We start from the raw sequence: 20310 nt of genomic DNA, 5'->3' as shown, positions 1-20310 counted from the left end.
GAGTATGTCTTGAAAAAGCAAAAAGGTTTTAATAAAAGAAAGAAAATAATACAAAAACAAATAACAAAGCTGCACACAGTGTAATGAACAAGTCTATACACCTGTTAAAACATCTCAAAAATGCTCTCGAGCACCTTTGTGCTGTCTCTTCAGTACTTGATTGTTTAGGTGGGCTATTTGGCACCTTGACCAATGAAATTGGCAGCAGGTTTTGAGGTGCACTTCTAAAGCCCAATCAGTGCCTCTGTGCTTGTTATGAACAAGCTTCCCGGATGGGAGGGGCTGGGCTGCCCCTGTCCTGGCCCCGTGGAGGACGGTCGGCCAGTCCCCCCGGGGAAAGCGCAGAGCACGCATTGGCATGTTAAAAGAGCTCTGGGAGTGCAGCCCCCCCTCTTCCCAATTTGTGCTTTCACCCAGCCTTTTGGAAGAATGGGGGTTTCTCCTGGTTGTAACCCCCACACCCTAGCAAGTTTGAAGACTGAGGGAAGCTGCCCCGAAGGGAAAGGCAGCATTCTTCTACCTCATTAAAATGTGAAAAGGAGCGGCTCCGGCCTTGATGGCCCAGCCATTGTTTGCTGTAACTACCTCAGCTGGGATACCTCTGCTTTGACCAGGACCAATGCATATGCATTTTTATATGCAAATAAAACTGCCCCTGTGAATCCTGGGAGAGTTTTTTGGAGAAACTGCACCCCAAGACAAGAAGCTAGATGTGTCAGAGGAGAATTAGAGAGTGCGCTAGCCGAGCAAGAAGTAGATGCACCCCCTGGCCTGGTTTGAAGACTCACCATAACCTATGAGGAGCTTAGATACAATGGGAACTGGCTAGCTGAATTGACTTAGGCAGAGAATGGGAAACTCTTGAAACTTTTCCCTGAGGGCAAGGAGCTGACTGCCACTGCTCTATCTTCTGATGGTTGACCAGAGAGAACTGCCAGCTGTTTCTATGGGAACAAGGACTCAACATCCACTGGGACAGCACCTGCTCCTTCAGACGGCTGCAGCAGCATGGAAAGCTCTGATCGGATTCTGCAATCCTGCTGATTACTTTAATAATGAGCTGATCACTTTAATAAAGAGCTGAATATTAAGAAAAGGCATATGCCCTGTTCTTTTCATGCTGACACTGAGCCAGTTACAATGAGAAGGCTATAGAAAATTCTAGTTTAACTTCCTTACATGTTCCAAGGTAAGCTGAAACTCTTTCTCTTAGACAGAGACACCTGCTTGGGTGTGGAAATGAACTGCTACACAGTATTTTATTTTACTTGTTAATTAAAAAAACCCCCAAACCTAAAAATCTTACTATATATGGAGTCTGAGTTAATGCATATTAAACTACGGTGGTTTTATTTGCTTGTCTTTAAACAATGTGGCATTTTCTCCCCCTTTCAGAATCTGATTAAAAATGGTTTAAGATGACTTGATAACAGATTCTGGGAATACACAAGACAGAGAGTCAAACAGACTTGATTAGCATAACTAGTTTGATAACCAAGATGCCATGGCAGGAACAAACAGAACTGTGAAGATTACAGAAGATGGGATTACACCTGTTTACAGGAAGAGAGATTCAATCAACTTCTGCAAGCAAAGAATTGTTGTAAAATGCATGAGTTTTCTGTGTGATTTTTAACGTGATTATTGTAGTAGAAATTATTAACCTGTTTGAAATAGTATATAAGCTTTTGGGAAACCTGAGTAAAATCGAATTCTGATCACCGAATCAGTCTTCCCGTCTCTCATCAATCGCCAATAATTGGTGCTCCGTATGACTGGAGAAGAACCGGCTATCTGCTGGCAATTGACGACACCCCTGGAACTGATCGTGACGGTGAAAGAACCGTGTTTGGGCCCACAATCATCTGTACGCCGGACGTGACAGGGGAGCCGGGGGAACTCAAGGTATGGGACAGGTGGTGTCCGACGGGAGAGATGTTAACAAAACCTGGCCAGGTCCCGCTCCCATTCCCCTGTCCGCACCCCCTCCCCAACGAAAGCCAGGGATAAAGCCCAGCCGCCAGTTGCACCCCCACCAGGATCCCACCAGCGACCCCAGAGCCGCTGAACGCTGACTCTAGCAGTGACAGAAAGCCATTCAACCCCGGCCCGGAGAATGATCCGAACTTGCTTCAAATATGCATAACAATTGGTTACAGATGAAAAAGAAAGCCCTTAAAGACAGAGACTTTGCCTTTATTTCGCTAATCAATGCCTCTTCAAGTTTCACCAAATGGCCAGCTTTTACAGCAAATCATCTCACAGCATGGGACAGCAACGAGTGCAGACACAAGTCCCACAGCAGACGCAGCAGCTGACGCAGTAACCAGGAGCAATCTTCAGCTTCCAGCCGGCCCAGCCCCCATCCACCAGACCATCTCCAACCTACGTGCAGCCACCCCAAGAAGTGCAGTAACAGTGTCTAATTACTCAGTTTTTGTCTCCCTACAGAAAATCTATGGACTCTTCCCAGGTCCTCTCAGGGGTGGGTGGAAACAGTAAAAGCTACCTGTCATGGGTTAGCACTGGCCAGATGTTAATGCACCTATGAATATATGTTTTCTCCCTAACAACTACTGTGGGATGTGATCAGGAACAGAGCAGAGCAGGTTTAAATCTTGAAAACAAAAAAAACACCAAAACTTCAATAAATTACATAAGAACAGAGACAGAAAAAACTCTTAAACACACACAGAGACAGAAATAAAAACTTCTTAGAACATTTCTTCTCTTCTCCCATTTTCCACCCCCTACACATTACTCTCTACAGACTAAACCTTTGGGTTTTAGATCAAACAATCACCACTCAAAAAAAAACCTGATCTTCAATTCAGCAAGGGAGAGAGGAGTCTCTCTCGCACCACAGACTGTTCCTCAGAAAACACGGGTCCACCCCTTATGTGTTTCCATGTCACCCATAGCACCACCTGGAGAAGTCTGCCAGGGTGACACTCTCTTTTTCCTATGTCCAGCGCTCTCACCGCTGTCCATAGTCTGAAACTGCATACAGGGCTCTTTTAAGGATACTTGCATGCCGAGCTCTCTCCCTTTTTACCTAGGGGCCGAGGTTCTGAGAGCAGGTCTCCCCTGAGGGCAGAGGGCTCTACTACACCTTCCCCCTCTCTTCTCTGCTCGCTCCACTCTTCAAGTGCCAGTCACTGTAGCAAAAGCAGGGGCAGCTGTATCTACCTAAAATGTAGTTTATGTTCAAAAGAGACTTAAGTTCAGTCCATGGCTAACATTATGCAAGAAAAGTCTAGCTCAAAAGCCACTCCTCTTCAATCTCTGCTCATCTGGGGTTTTTTTCATCTTCCTTTATCATCTCGGCCCCAGGCTGCTTCCCTCTCTCCTCCGAAACCACCAGTCATGAGAATCAATGTCTAAGAAAAGTTTCTTTCTGCCAAGCAAGGGTTAACAGTTTCTAGCTCCTGGCAGGGTGCAGGCTCAGGCACTCCCAGGCTTGGCAACCTCCACGTGGCTGGGCACCTTCTCCCGGAGTTTGGGGGGGAGGGGGGGGGGGTGAGCACACACGGAAGGCACTTCTACAGTTTTTCACCCTTCCATCTTAGATGGGGCAGCTCAGTTCCAGTCCTGTCCACTCTCTTCTCCCCCTGGGGCCCTAGCTTACTTTAGTTCCACCGCATGGTTGTCCTGAGCCCGGCCACGTGGCTTCCCCCTCCCCCACTCAGCCCAAAGCTGAGCAGGGGAGAGGAGATGTTTCCATTGCTGAAACTGGAACCCAAAAGAGGCCAAACCTACTTGGAGTCCTGCTTTTAACTCTTTGTGTCCTCAGAGGCGTGTCCAAACCTCTGAGTGACCAATCCAGATGCCAGCAGAAAAGCTAATCACTGATTGGCCTATTCACCTCCCCCTGGAAAAATTGACCTCCCCCCCTCAACCACGAAACTATCAAAGCCAGCACCTGGTACAGATCACAGGCCCTGAGGGGAGGGTGGCAACTGTCAGGCCTTGTGTTGTCTGCGCCGCTAGTTTTGTGGGGGAGAGATGTTCTATCTCAGTAGGGAATTTTTATGCAGTCAAATTTTGTATAACGGTCATTAAAGCGCGCGACTTTAAAACTACCCTAGGGAAAAAAAAAAAAAAGCTTGGTAAATTAATCTCTTAAGTTCTTAACAGGAAAGGGGGAGCCGAGGATGGCACCCCTGCTGAGAAGACTGCAGAAAGCTCTTTTATGTTTTCAGTCTTTTTTGTTCTTGATGAACTCTAAACAAGTGGTTACAGCCTTTGAGTGAGAACTTAATGCAGAACTGCTTCTCTCCTTCTTTTGTTTAGTTTGTCATCAAACCGAGGTTAAATGCAAATGTGTTGAATGTGAGATACTGTAGTACTGTGCATCTCATAAAAGACGAGGTATTTGCTCTCAATGTGATCCATCAAGATGCATCAGAAATAATGCACAAATTCAACAATTAATGTGTGTATATAAGTTTGATCCACCTGAAGAATTAGAGCACAGTGGCTTACTGCCACTGAGAATAAGGATATATGATGATTTCCTGACTATCATGATATTTACTGAGAATTGTTTCCAGTGCTCAGATATAGCCTATTAAACTTACATGTTTTTGACAACTTACATGCTTTTAACAAAGATTGTGATAACCAGTTTGATTTTTAGTTCAAAAGACATCTCCCTCGAAATATTTGGGCTGGCAAATAAGCATGCATTCTATTTCTGCACAACCCTTGCAAATTTCAACTGAAATCAAAACTTTACATGATACACAAAAATTTCTGGGAACAATAAATTGGGTCCCTCCCTTGCTTGGGATTTCAAATGCAGATTTAGAGCCATTGTTTGCCCTCCTCGGAGGAGAGCCCAACCTCTTATCACCCAGATGCTTAAACAAAGAAGCACAAATTGCTCTTCAAAAGGTAGCTGATGCTATCTCTCAGAGGCAATCAGCTAGGTGGGCTCCAGAACTGCCTTTGTGGCTTATTATTCTGAACCCTAACAAACAGCCTTATACCTTAATATTTCAGTATGTGGGAAATATAGTTATTTAATTCATGTTCTATAAATAATTATAGATTGGGAACTGTGATATATATTGTATGAAGGTATGTGTGTGTCTGCTCAACCCGCACGTTTCACGAATTTCTGTAAAGCACCTCCCTGATCTTCCGGGCTCCAAAAATAGAAGGTGAGAACACGGGGCGCTGATGACTTGCCCCTGCCTACGTGCAGCAAAACTCATCGGGACTTGCAACGGTCAAACGCTACGTGCCAGCAAAGACGTGCCAGCAAGGACTTACATCGGTCATCACACACCTACTCAAAGCAAGGACTAACTCTGGACATTAGCATTTGAATATGCCCGGGGACTCTTTCGAGATTTAATGTAAATAAAGTTAATGGCCGATGATTAGAGAAACAATGGGAGGAAGATTGCCAAAGGGGAAGTTAAGAGTATTTAAGTTGGGCCTTTAGGTGGGCAAATTTGTGAACCCAGCTAGAGACACTGGCTGCCAGGTCCTGTGTCTCTGGGGTCACCCTTGACTCTGCTTTTCCCGGGAGAACTTCTGTCAAGTAAGTTTCACTGTTCGTGGGGTTCGTATTGTTTTGTTTTTATTGTTTGAAATTGTTATAATTTGATTCTAAATTTTGTGATTTGGATGTTAATAAACCAAACTATTGAATTTGGCAATAAATTTGTCCTGGCGTTTATAACAATTTTGGTGCCCAACGTGGGGCCAGTTTTGAATATTCTACGGATCCCTGCTTCTGACCGGGGGGCGCCCCGCCATAAAAAGCGGCCTGGCAGAGCGGGTAAGTCCGGAAGAACAAACTGGCTTTACGAACCCAGAACCCACGACAGCGAAGGGATTAGGCATTAAGACAAGCTAGCTTGGGGGGGCTCGGGAACTCAGCAGGGTTTTTCCCCTGGAACCGCGGTATTGTTTCACTCGTAAAAATCTAAGTGCACGAAGAATCCACGCAAGAAAAAGACCTTAAGTATAGCGTGGTTGAGTGGGGGTGACCAAGTGCTTGAGAACGTGTATGTGCGTGTGAGTGTGTGTGAATGAGACGTGATTTATCACGAAGCGAGAGCGGACCTTAAGGTCGCGTTTCCGCTGCTCCCGCGAGAGACACGGCCGACCGACGGGGAAGCGGTTGGAACGCGTGATATTTCGCTTCGTGTGTGAGTGTTACCCGACGGGGTGGGGGAGGTCACCAGGGGGTCCTGAAGGAAAGAGGACGTCCCTTTTTGAGTTCGGAGACGAGTAAGTCTTCTTGACCGCAACCAGGTGGGGTCGGTTAATTTTTTCGGTGGCGGGTACAGAGCCCCGCCGTTAACCAAACATCCACGGAACGGTCATCCGCTGGATCATTAAGTTAACGGCATCGAGTTCGGAAACTCGGGATTTAATTTGTGGTATCCCATAACTTCTGTGCCACGGGGAGTATGGGATCAGATCTCAGCAGAGATCGGGAGGATTCCTTAAGGGAAACCTCAGCGAGGGCTGCTCTTGAAATTCCTCGGAAAAGTCCATTAGGAAAGTTGTTGCAAGGTTGGCAAGAATGCCCAATTAGGAGAGAAGCATCTAAAGATCAGATGATTTATTTGTGTATGAATGTTTGAGGAGGAAAGGAGATAGGACCTAATATTATATGGCCTGTGTTTGGTACTTTTGACGAATGGGCGTGGGAAGCTCTGTGGGAACATGTAGCGAAGAAGAAAAGGAGAGAATTTGAAGAATTGACATATGTTCTGTTATGGTATGAAGTACGAGTAAAGCTGTGTTCTGAAGAAAGGAAAACACGGAATGAACTAGACTACGAGATAAACTTCTCTCACGGCTCGGTGGCCCCCGTCCTGCCAGCCCCTACCCTTTCCTCCTCCCCAGCCTTCTCAGTGGCAGAGTTAGCACTGCCATCCGAGACCCATGCGGAGCCCCGAGCTCAGCGGCCACTCCAGAAACCTCCCTCTCGTTCAAAGAGATTCCCGAGAGGGAATCCTGCCCCCGTTTCTAGTCCTGACCCCGCACCTCGGCCACCGACGCTAAAATATGGAGAAAAAGAGAAGAGGGGTAAAGAAAACGAAGGGTGGAAGAATAAACCAGACAGGTATACACCAGTTACGGCCCTGGCTAAAACCAGGACCCCCGAAGGAGATCTTGAAGAGCCCGAGAGGGATTCGGGGTGGGACAGTTAGTGTGAGAGCAAGAATGGCCCGGGAAGAAAAATGAGGAAAAAGAAGCATTCCCGTAAGAAATTTGACAGTAGAGCAAAACAGAAATTACCAAAGGTAAATTAGAATGCATTAGAGAATAACTAGTAGTGTTGGGAAGCATGCAAATTAGAAATGCGAGAATTCACGTGAGTCTGCAAAAGGAGAAAAAGGTAGAAAAGGGATTAAAAGGAATCTTGCCTACTCTTTTCCTTGGTGGTGGTAGATCTTTTACTTCAGGCTGAACACATTTTGGAGACTCCCTAGAGTTGTGTATTTTGCTTTAAGAGTTTTTTAGACGAGATCGGCAGAGTTATTGTTTTTTTTTTCTTTTCACTAACGTAAGAATGGAACGAAACCCGCCCCTTCCCGCAAGCGGCAGGGCGAGTTAGTCCATGGTTGCCGGGAGATGAAGGAAAGCGGCAGTTCTAAAGTGATTAGACGAGGCTGCCTGGGGCAGAAAACCACCCTGTAAGGCGAAATAAGAAGCAAAAATGGATAAAAGTATTGAGAGAAGAGACCAAGAATGAGAGCTATACTTATGCGTAAAAAATACCTAAGTGTTTGTTCTTGAAAAGCTGAAAATATATCTTCCTTTTAGTTGTCTGTCTACTGCATGTGAGGATTTTGTGCAAATCAAAAAGTTGATAGTATAGTAGATGTAGCTCGTCTATGTTTAAAACAATTGCTACATTTTGAATTCAGATTGTTAGCTTGAGCAGGAATATGGCATTTGTGTTGGCAGACAGTGTACTGCAAGGGTTTTGTGTGTTTCAGTTTTTCTTTCAAAAGGTTGAAGCATGTAGCCGGTGAAGCCCAAATTAAAGTGGCTGTTGAGAGGCAGGAAACTAAATCTCTCTGTCGAGATAGTGTTAAAATAGTAATTAGAGTCAGGATTCTAGTATTAAGTTGGGAAAGTGGTATAATTCTCTGTGTTAGTAGTTACAGGATTTTTCTTTATTCTTTGCAGTTCCTATTCTGTATGTATTTTATCTAGTTGGGAACCGGGATTCTTAATTTTAATTATTGACTCCTTAGAAGGAGATGGCTTGTGTTGTCCCTTTAATATTATGTCTTCTTACTTGCTCCTCAATTTGGAGGATGTGAACCTTGAGGTTGCCCTAGTGCCTGTGTTTTCAGGGGTGGAGAGTAAGTGATGTATGAGAGGCAGCATTTTGTCACCGGTGTTAAGTTTAGTCAGTGTTTGCTTGTGTATTTAAGTTTAATAATACGCAAGAATGGATAGCAAATACAAGAGCTTTACTTTAAGAATTAGGCACAAGTTATCTCGAGTTTGCTTGTTAAGAAAGGCTAAGTTTGTGAAGTTTTTTTAGACTGAAGTAAAAAGCAGTAGTGTTAATGTTCTGATAATTATACTAGATAAAGCTGTCTGATTACCGGGGCCTGATGTTTACAGTGACTCCTGGCTTTAAAAAACTTTTCTGAGTTTTAAGTTCCGAATTTAAGTAATGCATAGTTTATTACAGAGTAAGTTCTGCTCTTTGTAATAGTTTCTTCTATTTAGTGTGCTTTGTTTTTTTTCTGTCTTGTTAAAATACTCCCCCAGGATTATAAGTGAAGTCTTAAGTTTTTCTCTTAATTTGTACAAATTTTGCTTAAAGTTATCCTTTATTAAGTTGTACTGCTCACTGATTGTTTGAATTAGCTCCCTGATGAAGTGAAGAAGTCACTTCAGCTACTGCTGCAAGATTGTATCTTGCCCCACTGAAATAGGGGTCTGCAGCTGATCCTGTCTGTAAGAAATAGTTTGTAGACAGATCTGCACGAGTAGTTGACGAGAACTGCCCCGGTATATTAACCGGGAGTTCCAGCTTTTCGTAGATGTTAGCAATCACACGGCGTATAGAGTTCTTACACAGGAGTGGGCGGGAGCCAGGAAACCGGTAGGGTATGTTTTAAAGTTATTAGATCCTGTTAGCCAAGGATGGCCCACATGCTTACAGGCAATTGTGGCCGTGGCTTTGATAGTAGAGGAGGCAAAGAAAGTAACTTTCGGTGCCCCTTTAGTAATGTATACCCCTCAAAATGTTAAGAGTATATTGCAACAGAATGCAGATAAATAGCTTACTGAATCCCGGCTATTGAAATATGAGGCAATTCTGGTAAATTCCCCAGAGTTAGAACTCCGTACTGCTGCAGCTCGAAACCCCGCCCAGTTTCTGTCCTGGGGAAGATCTGAAGAGTGTAGTCACAATTGCTACGAGGCAGTAGAATTACAAACCAAAATAAGAAGTGTCGCCATCAAGCTAACAGCAGAGCTGAAAAGTCCGATAGTACTTCTAGAATTGTGTTAATTTTGCTGATCATTAGGGGTGGCTGAAGCAAGAGTGAGAAGCAGTTGTGAAGGCAGATGCTTCTTGGAGGCTGAGTGAAAATGGCCATGGCAGGGTGCACATCGAAAATAGGGACAGAAGGTGGTCCCATTGTCTCACTCAAGTTGCTTCCTTCTTTTAGCTGTGTGTATCTGAGAATGTGCTGAGTAAGGGTCTGGAATATAAATTTGTAGTTCAGTTAATTAGCAGTAGTGCAGACTCATTGCACTGAGACTGTAGAAACTGAGTGAAGATGTGTGTAACCTTAACAGCTGATTGTCCTAGAAACTGCTGTTGTCACCGAGCATTGTAAGATACTGGGTTTTATGAATGTTTGTCTGTATGCCAAATCACTCTGAATGTGCTGAGTTTAATTCTTGAAATAAGCCCAAATTGTTTGTGCTCATCTATTTTTTTTTAAACTAGATTTTTCTTTAAAAAGCTAAAACCTGTGTTAACAAAATTGTTTTAGATAACTTGTTCTAATATTCAGATTTTCTAGATAGTAGACATGACAGGGATTCTCTCTGTACAATATTCCTGTAGTATTGAGCTAGTTTAGAATTTAGTATTAAGTAAATTCAATCTGAAAAAGTTGCAAGATTTCGATGTATATTCATGATATACAACCAAGAGATAAAGTACTGATAAGAGCTTAGAAAGCGGTGTCATTAACCCCTCATTGGGAGGGACCCTTTCTTGTCCTTTTAACTACAGATACATCCATCCGAACAGCTGAAAGAGGCTGGACACACGCCTCCAGGGTTAAGAAACTAACAGCCCCGAGGAAAAACCCCGAATGGAAAGTCATCTCTTCCCCCAGAGATCTGAAGGTCCAGCTGCACCGAAGATGCCAACACCCTAGAAACATTAAGCTGCAGCCTAAAAGAGCCTCGAAGAGAACTTAATAACCACCCGACAAGGAGGACTGAGAGAGAGAAGGGTAACCAGAAGAAAGGTGTTAGAACATCAGGAAAAGCGAATCCAGAGCTCCAGAAACTTAAAGAGAAAGAACTCCAACCCCAGAATATCAGAAACAAATGGCAGAACAAATATCCATGCGCTGCTCTGAACTTAGATGCCCCTGCAATCCATATATCCATTGTCTTGAAATTTGAGTAGTGCACTGCAAGTAGGGGTAGGAGCTGCTGGGGTTATGCCCCAGGTGTTCTGAAGAAGAACACACTCTGACTATGCGATTCTTAGACTGTGCCACACGTTTAGAATTAATAGAACCAAATTATCCCAGGTAGTATTCAATATACGAAAAGGAGTTAAAGGGAAAATTAGATCTAAAGGCCCAAGTGTTAGCCGCTGAGTGCCGTCGAACTAATGTAGTGCCGTGTGTGGCAAAGCAAGTAAAGTAATCTCGGTAGAGAGCTTTTAAAAGGAGGTATGCCGGCCGAACCACCCCGAGAGTCCGAGCAGAGAGCCCCTGCTGTCGCGAAGAGAAAAACTTCCCTGTTGTTCAGTTGCTACCCGACAGACGCTAGGCCAGACAGAGGGAAGCTTCTGCAGATCACTCTAGGGAGTGTGAACCAAGCTGTGTGCTCAGTGAAAAGCCAGCCCTGTGACATAAGGCTCCTCCAAAAAGTTACCCCTGTTAAGACACAAGTAACTAGCTGGCACTCAAAGGCAGTCAGGGACATGGGAATTAGAAAGATAGAAGAAAAGCAGAAAAGGCAAACATAGTTCAAGAATCGCTAGTCAGGTGTTTCTCCAAAGAACAAGAAACTCGAGAGAAGAAAACAATTAAGTTAAATACAAAACATGAATTAAAATTATTGCCAAAAGAAAAGAAATGGGGGAGTTGTGGGAAATATAGTTATTTAATTCATGTTCTATAAATAATTATAGATTGGGAACTGTGATATATATTGTATGAAGGTATGTGTGTGTCTGCTCAACCCGCACGTTTCACGAATTTCTGTAAAGCACCTCCCTGATCTTCCAGGCTCCAAAAATAGAAGGTGAGAACACGGGGCGCTGATGACTTGCCCCTGCCTACGTGCAGCAAAACTCATCGGGACTTGCAACGGTCAAACGCTACGTGCCAGCAAAGACGTGCCAGCAAGGACTTACATCGGTCATCACACACCTACTCAAAGCAAGGACTAACTCTAGACATTAGCATTTGAATATGCCCGGGGACTCTTTCGAGATTTAATGTAAATAAAGTTAATGGCCGATGATTAGAGAAACAATGGGAGGAAGATTGCCAAAGGGGAAGTTAAGAGTATTTAAGTTGGGCCTTTAGGTGGGCAAATTTGTGAACCCAGCTAGAGACACTGGCTGCCAGGTCCTGTGTCTCTGGGGTCACCCTTGACTCTGCTTTTCCCGGGAGAACTTCTGTCAAGTAAGTTTCACTGTTCGTGGAGTTCGTATTGTTTTGTTTTTATTGTTTGAAATTGTTATAATTTGATTCTAAATTTTGTGATTTAGATGTTAATAAACCAAACTATTGAATTTGGCAATAAATTTGTCCTGGCGTTTATAACAAGTGGGACTCAGAAAAACCAGACCCTCGGCTAATTATCGAATGGGTCTTTTTGCCTCACAATATGCCCAAGACTATTTCCATGCAAGATGAACTTATGGCCATGTTGATTGTCAAGGCTTGTCAAAGACTGACCTCTCGCTGGGAAAGATTTTGATCATATCTATCTACCTCTCACAATGTTTTATTTGAATTGGTTGCTACAGATGTCTGAAAAATTGCAAATTGCTTTAACAAATTACCCAGGGCAGATATCTATCCATCCGCCTAAACACAAATTATTAAGTTCGTCTTTTAATTTAATCCCCAAGCCAAAGAGAAGTGAGACTCCTTTGCAAGATATGACAATATTCACAGATGAGTCTGGGAAAACGCATAAATCAGTGATTGTATGGAGGGACCCTGAAACTGGAACTTGGCAATCTGATATTGCTGTTGTTGAAGGGTCTCCACAAATAGTGGAACTAGCTGCCGTGGTCAGAGTGTTTCAGAAATTCAGCACACCTTTTAATCTGGTTACTGACTCCGCATATGTTTCAGGTATTGTACAGAGAGCAGAGAATTCTGTTTTGAAAAATGTTAAAAATGACATTCTTTTTTCCTGGTTAAAACTGCTGGTCTCCCTGTTAGACCAAAGGAGGGCTCCTTACTTTGTGATGCATATCAGGTCACATTCCAATCTACAGGGCTTTCTCACTGAAGGTAACTGCCCAGGCAGACTTGTTAACCTTATCAGTGCAGCATGTTTTGCCTAACAAAATAGAGCAAGCTAAACTGAGTCACTCCTTTTTTCACCAAAATGCTGGGGCTTTGGTAAGACTTTTCAGATTAACTCCAGCACAAGCCTCTAATATAATTTCTATATGCCCTGACTGTCAGCGTTGCTCCCTTCCTAATGTGAACACAGGGGTCAACCCGAGAGGTCTACAGAGCCTGCAAATTTGACAGACAGATGTGACACACATTGCTGAATTCGACCGCTTGAAATTTGTGCATGCATTTGATGAATACTGCGATGATGACTTGTCTTTGTGGTCTGTGACCCAGATGAATTGGGCTTCTTTGCTTTTGCCAGGACTGGCTGCAAAAAAGGCCTTAAGTCAATTAAATAAGATAGCCTGCTGGCTGGCAAAGCAGACAAATGCCACCAGCTCAGCTTTATCAAATTTATTAACAGATGTTGACAGTATAAGGCATGCAACCCTTCAAAACCGTGCTGCCATTGACTTCATCCTCCTTGCTCAGGGCCATGGATGTGAAGATTTCGATGGAATGTGTTGTATGAATCTTTCTGATCACTCAGAATCTATCCATAAAAGCATTCAGCAGCTAAAAGACAGTGTGTTTAAAGGTAGAATCTGGATCTTGGCTAGATAACCTGTTTAGTGGCTGGGGTTTGACACCTTGGCTAAAAGATTTTCTTAGGATAGGAATGCATGTAATGATTTTAATAATAATTGTATTAGTTATTATACCTTGCTTGCTTCAGTGTGTGCAGAGATTAATTAATAAAGCCATCAAGGGGGTGTTCTTGGTTAATACAGAAGAAGGAGATCTGGGAATACACAAGACAGAGAGTCAAACAGACTTGATTAGCATAGCTAGTTTGATAACCAAGATGCCATGGCAGGAACAAACAGAACTGTGAAGATTACAGGAGATGGGATTACACCTGCTTAAGGGAAGAGAGAAGATTCAATCAACTTCTGCAAGCAAAGAATTGTTGTAAAATGCATGAGTTTTCTGTGTGATTTTTAACCTGATTATTGTAGTAGAAATTATTAACCTGTTTGAAATAGTATATAAGCTTTTGGGAAACCTGAGTAAAATCGAATTCTGATCACCGAATCAGTCTTCCCGTCTCTCATCAATCGCCAATAACAGATGTCCAAATCTCAAGTAAAAACAAGAGCTTTTGCTTCTGGCTATTAGCAATTATGAATTGAATGCATTTTCCCTAGGAAAGGGTACATGTTTTCCCATACAGAAAATATGTAAACCCTAACAAACCAGGATTCCACCAGAACACCTTCTAGCTGTTAAGACTGGCATACTTGAGACTTCAAACATTATAGTTGTTTTCCCTTTACCTGCTCATCCACTCTAAAGAGGAATCATTTGTGTTACCTGCTGTAATGACACAAAAATGTTCAAATATTTTCTGTAAAGCCACTCCCAAACAATGCAGTTCTCTGGGGCTTAGACATAGCTACAAGCTTTGAGAGTATGTTTAGAGTATTAAATAAAACATGTTTTTACACCTCTGCTGAATAAAAAAAGTCACAGTACCTCTTTCTAAGCCTGTGTGAGCTATCCAACATCAGTATCATATGGCATGTAAATGTACCTATACATCTATATAGGTGTATACAGTGTGTATTAATTATTATCCCATTACTGTTTGTAATGATCTACATCAAAGGCACACACACAGAGAAATTAGAATATAAGTTAACAACTCAAAATTTGTCCTGAATTTTTTAGAGGAAGAACTCCGGAGCTTCCAAATCTCTTATTTGTTCTGCTGCAAGTACCAGTTATTATGCCCTAAGTGAAGATCAATTTATTGCTTACTCTGTTTTTCATTAAAATAAGAAAAACTTATTATGTAACTGAACAACACAGCACCATTGTTAACAGCCAGGTTTTGTAATTTTCAATCTTTTAAACAAAGAAGAAAAGGAAATATTTGCTTTAATTTCGGCTGTTGTCTTTCAGCAAGCCAAACTCTTCATCCAGTAACCCAAGACATACTGACTTGTTTTGTAAATTATGCCTTGACATTTTATCTTCTTCCTAATTTCTGCAGCAAGCAAACTAAAAATTAGGCTCTGTTTCAGAAATGTTTTCTCTTTCCCTGCCCGCTCACCCCCCACACACATACTTCCCATTTCAAAGCTGATATGAGTCCTGCAACAAAGGGTGTTCTAGTGGCCAGTTTCATTTGCACAAGAAAAAACAACAGTTATTCTGCCTCAGGTTTGCACTGGTTTTCAGGGCTCATCTTGATTTTCAGTTTTTTGAGTTTGTTTTTTTAAGAGGAACAGCAATTAATACGCCATGTTAAGGCAAAGCCTCGTTGGGTATTTTTCAGGAAGCTGCCTTCTAAGACATGTAGGCTCCCCCTCCATTCCTGGGGACACACTGACCATACTGCCCTAGCAGGGTGTTCTGGTATCTGAGCTGCAGTCTGAGTGTGCAAGGATTGAAATGGTTATTTTATGGGCAAGTGTCAGTCATCATTTCTTGCCAAGGTATTCTTGGGAATGATTCCAACAGTGTTCCTCTAAGTGACCCAAGCTAAGGTTTTATTTGACAGAGAGGCTTGATTTTGTTCCACTGTGTGGAACTGTGTGTGAACACAAAATATGAAGCATATTACTGTTTCAATATTTCATCAGAAAAAGATAAAGAGGAAAAACAAAGTTTGGTGCTATATTCAACTTACCTTTTCATTCCATGCCCACAATCCAATCCCAAGAAATGCTATGCCAAGGAACTAAAAAAATGAAAAAAAGTGGAATTAGAAATTTGTGGTGGGTTTTGTCTGCTGTTTTTTTTAAAGATACATATTGACTCATCCTCTCTGTTGGATAATAATTTTATCAGGACTGAGGGGTGCTCAGTGAGAGTTTTACAATATGTATCTAGTTTATTTTACAATTCAACTACTTTTAAGTTGAAGAATTTAAAACTTGCACAACCCTGGGATGTCCCACACAGGAAGAGTAGGTGCAATAGGTGTCTATCAGTACCGAGCAAGCAAGGTTCTTTTCGAGTTTGTAGGACTCAAAGCAAACTCCACAGTCAAATAACACTTTTGTTTGCTATTTTACTCTTGCATCACCACTGCCTGCACAAAACAAATGCCTTTGCAGCGCTCTCCCATTGAGAAAGTGATTTTAAAAAATCCTAAATACACATTTATTATCAGTTTTAGCAATGTTATCCATATAAAATAACCCATAATTTCTGAGGGGAAAAAATAAAAATAAGACTGGTCTGAAAGACTATGAATTTTTAAAAGCACTGCAGCTAACATTTGATAACTTTTCTGATACTCACTGTTTCATAAAGGAAGTTCAATTCCCTTTCTCCTCCAAGGGATTCAACAGCACCAAACTCAAAAGACAGTCTTTCCCTCATGATGAAAAAGGGAACGCCATCTTTGATTTTGTTATATCCCTGTGTTCTCCATTCAACTGAATAATTTAAAATGGCCTCCATCATTTTCCCTCCAAATCATTTCCCTCCAAATCTACAGGGATTTCATACAAAAGCTACACTAATGATCAGTGAAACAAGCAAAACAGGCAGAATAAGCACTCCATCTCCCAACATCATTATTGCATATTTGGCATGATACAGTATCAATCACATAAAATGTTTAAAAAACATTTAGTAGATGTCTGAGCACATCTCTAAATGTCCATCTGTCCAACTTGCATATCTGATTTTAAAAGTGCCAACTAAAAAGAAAACTATTTTCATTGTCGTTTCAGGGCATGTAATAGAATGTTGCTCAAACATAAAACTGGTGGATTTGAGGAAGTCAGTACAGCCTCTTGTGATACACCACAAAAAAAGCAAAAAAAAGGTCATCTTACTTATATCAAGACTGCTTTTTTTTATGGTTATAAAGCTTGCCAAAAGATTGTGTGTAATCTTCCTGACTACAGTGATTATTTAAAATTTGAGATAAAGCTGTTCAAGTTTCCAAATCTCTCTCAGACAAATGCAGCTCTTTTTTTGCAGTAACAGGTGCCTTTCCTTCTTTCTTACACAGCCAAAGGCACCACAGTTGAAGAAACAGGAGGGGGGGGGGGAAGCTATATATTATAAAAATCCATAGGTTACATTTGGAAGTGGCAAATTGTTATTTGTAAAGAGGCACAAAACATTATGTTTTGTGAACAGGTTAATATGGTTTTGAACAGAACAAGCATGGAAAACTAGAATGGAAGTATTTGATCAGTGCATATGAATGTAACTTTACATTCATACGTATCAGCTGTATATCAAAAGCCCAGCTTCACTGACTTTATATAAATTTAATTCAGTCAAGTATCCTGATCCTTCACCAGAACTTGAAACTTAAGGATAAGATTACCTCATGGGTTGCAAAAGGTGACTTAAACTACAGAGGTCTCAAGCCAGGCCGAGCTCATCCCCGTTTACAGACTGGGTGATCAGACCTTACTGTGCTAAATTTAAGCAGCTAAAAAACAAGGTTGTCTAGCTTCTGTCAAGAACAAACAATAAAACTCAGTTCTTAGAGTTCTCAAAAGGATAAGAGAATGACATGCTGCCCAGTCCTCTCCATATCCTAAACCAGAAATGCTTTTTTGAGCAGATGAAGAAGAGCAAATGAGGAACAACGAGCAAGATCCATTAGGAGAAAAAAGATTCTGAATGAAATAATGAACTCTATCACAGGATGCTGTGGAAATCAAAAGCTTAATGGCATTCAGAAAAAAAAAATAGATAATTAACAGAATGGTCCATAGCTATTGAAATGTGATTCTGATGCAGCTTCTGGCTCAGAAAGTTTTTACACTGACACTCATTGGGAGATTGAAATCAGGAGAAGATTGTTGCATGCATATTTTGTTGGCTAAATGCCTCTTGCCCTGGAGAATCTTTACTTGCTCTACTTGAGACAAAATACAGAGGTAGGCAGACCACTCACCTAAGCCCCTACAGACACACCCTAGGAAAGGCCCACCTTTGCACAAACACAGCCTGCAATGGGGATAAAGCACACAGAAATGCTCTCCGTAAACCCCCACTGGCAGAAAACAGATGATCATGAGAAGACTTACACCTCTCACCAGGATTAACTTTGGATTTTCTTGACAATTACAAAAGAAACTCCTGCCAAGCCTAAAATAATTTGGAAGTAATTCCAATGATCAATAAAAAGGTGGAAGTTTACCTCATTATCAACAATACACTTTACAGAGAAAAAGCCTCAATTCTCCACAGACATCTAATAAGACCATCTGGCCTAACTATAAATGGTCACTGCTACAGATCATGTAAAATGTTGATTTCCTTTTTTTCTTTACTTTTTATACAATAATTTGCAGGAGAATATTAAAACATTTCTCTAGAGCATTTGCCTTACCAAAAAAAAACCAACTTGCATAGCAGTATTTTCCCAGTCATAAGTTTTCTATTAACAAACAAAACCCAAATGTTTTCATATTTCTTTTCTATAAAGAGTAAATGTATTTAAAAGTAGAAGGTGTAGCAGTACTTGTACTGTTACTCTGCTTGTGAAATTCACATGCTGTTTTCCGAAGTGAATTGACCAGCATTTCAAGCTGTACATATTTTATTCTCAGTCTTGCCTGCATGGAGGAAAATTATTCTTTTTTTTGGTAGGGATGCAGCATCACACAGCATTGCATTGAAAGGCAATTGGGTCAAACACTAACAAAAAGGCCAGAAAACCTTTGAGAGGCATTTAATTGTAGAGTAACCAGCGATTACTAAACATAGGGAATTTTTCATCTCACCTGACCTTAAATAATTTGGTACCAATTTTCAACCAAAAAGATGACAGAGCAGGCCAAGCAGTAAGAGGTTGGTTAATGTGCCACATGCATTCAAGTGTAGTTACATTAAACACTTGTGAGAGGTGGAAGTCTTGTGCAAGCACGTAATTTCACCTTCCTTGTTGTCTTGATTTGAAAGACAGGTGTCTGCTAGAGAGGGGCAGGACACCCCTTGGGATGGAGAATTCAAATCCCCTCCCTCCAAATTATTCTAATTTAGAAAATTAAAGGGGCTTTCAGGCAGAGGTATGGGGGTAGGAATAACAGTCCTTTACTAGTGTGTCTAACAAGCCAAACAAACAATAACAACTACAGCATTAATAATAAACAAAACCAAGAACCTCGAGGGGCTTTGGTTTCACAAAGCCCAGGGCAGTCTGATCTCTTGGGACTCTGAGAGCACCAAGCTGTAGCGGTGGAAAAATCCCAGGTTGGTGGATGAGATGCATCAGAAGCTCTGTTGGTGGTAGCTGGAGCGGCAGGGATGTCCTGGCAGGGCAGGGGCAGTGCAGGGCCACAGAGTAGTGGAAAGCCTCAAAGCAGTGCCGAAGGAACAGCGGCGGCGGGACAGGGCCGGCCAAGCAGGGCAGGAGGAGGCGAGCTCAGGGTTCTGGCGCACACGAGCAGATGGTGGTCAATTTTCCAAGACCGGACGAGGGGTAACAGCGAACTCCTGCAGCAAGCAGCAGCCTGGCTGTTCTCTCTCCGATGCCCAGAGCAAGAGAGTGAAGCTGCCCCCAACCCTGTCTTTTACTTCTCCCAAACCTCGTTATCTCCCCTCTCTGAGGGAAACTCCCAGAGACCCAAAAACAATAGGTGTAGCCTGGTGCTGCTGGTCTCCTTTGGCCACTTCTTTGTTTTAGTCAAGCACTCAGTCGTTAGTCTCCTAGCAACTTATGGGAAAAAATTCTCTAAGTGAAAAAGAAACAAATCTAACCCCCAAAACTTGTGACAACACAAACACACCAGCCAAAGCTTGGAAAAACTGTCAGAGTTCAGAACCAGAGCTTTCTGGCTAGACCTTTTCTGGCTTGTTGGGGTGGGGGGTGTGGGAGATGTGTTTAAGTCCTGTATTTTTGCAGTGTAAAAAACTCCCACGTGCCCTTCCTTTGAGGTGTCACAAGAACTTTGTGCGTGGTGTTCACATGGAGACTACCAGGATTCCTACGGGCACTTCAGTGTTTCCTCTAGTGCGCTGTAGGTTATTCACTAAGACTTCCTGCTGTGATTCAAGCAGCACAGCCCAGAACACAAGGTACAGTATTTTACCAACACAGCAGTGATCAGGACAACATGAAGTACAGCATTTCACATCCTGAAATACAGTCAGGAAAACACATGACTCCTGAGCTTTGTACATATATAAAGCAGCGCTGACAAGTTCCTAACCAAAATCCAAAACCCCAAATGGACAATTTTTCCCAAAAAACTTCCTCTGCAGCAGTCTGTGCTCAGACTAACTCAAAGTTATTTTATCTGCAATACTCACTGCCTCTTTAAAGTATTTTATGCCAAAAAAGTAATTTTACTTTTTAATCCAGGGCAAAAAATGAGCTTAATGTGCTTGTCTGGTTTTGTCTGTGTCAAAAAAGGATTTAGTTGTTGATTCTGTCACTTGTTTGTTTTTAAGTAGCTCTGACAGAGATAGAGCACCAAAGTAGAAATCAAAATGAAGTTTCAGTTTTCTTCTCTCCTTCATGCCACTGATGTGTACTAGAATAAATGTA

General features: G+C 42.1%; 1 protein-coding gene across 2 annotated transcripts in view; it reads right to left on the bottom strand.

The window, feature by feature from the left end:
- The window catches only part of LOC134565064 (tetraspanin-5-like), a 160466-nt gene that overhangs the window by 32797 nt on the left and 107359 nt on the right, over positions 1–20310 (bottom strand). For both annotated transcript variants that reach the window (XM_063424440.1, XM_063424441.1), the window contains exon 2: positions 15472–15522. In XM_063424440.1, coding sequence (XP_063280510.1) covers positions 15472–15522 — 51 coding nt within the window. The remainder of the gene's footprint in view (positions 1–15471; positions 15523–20310) is intronic.

Source organism: Prinia subflava, assembly GCF_021018805.1.
Source record: "Prinia subflava isolate CZ2003 ecotype Zambia chromosome W unlocalized genomic scaffold, Cam_Psub_1.2 scaffold_32_NEW, whole genome shotgun sequence".
Lineage (NCBI taxonomy): Eukaryota > Metazoa > Chordata > Aves > Passeriformes > Cisticolidae > Prinia > Prinia subflava.
Note: the sequence above shows the minus strand (reverse complement) of the source record. Positions and strands in the feature narration are given on the sequence as shown.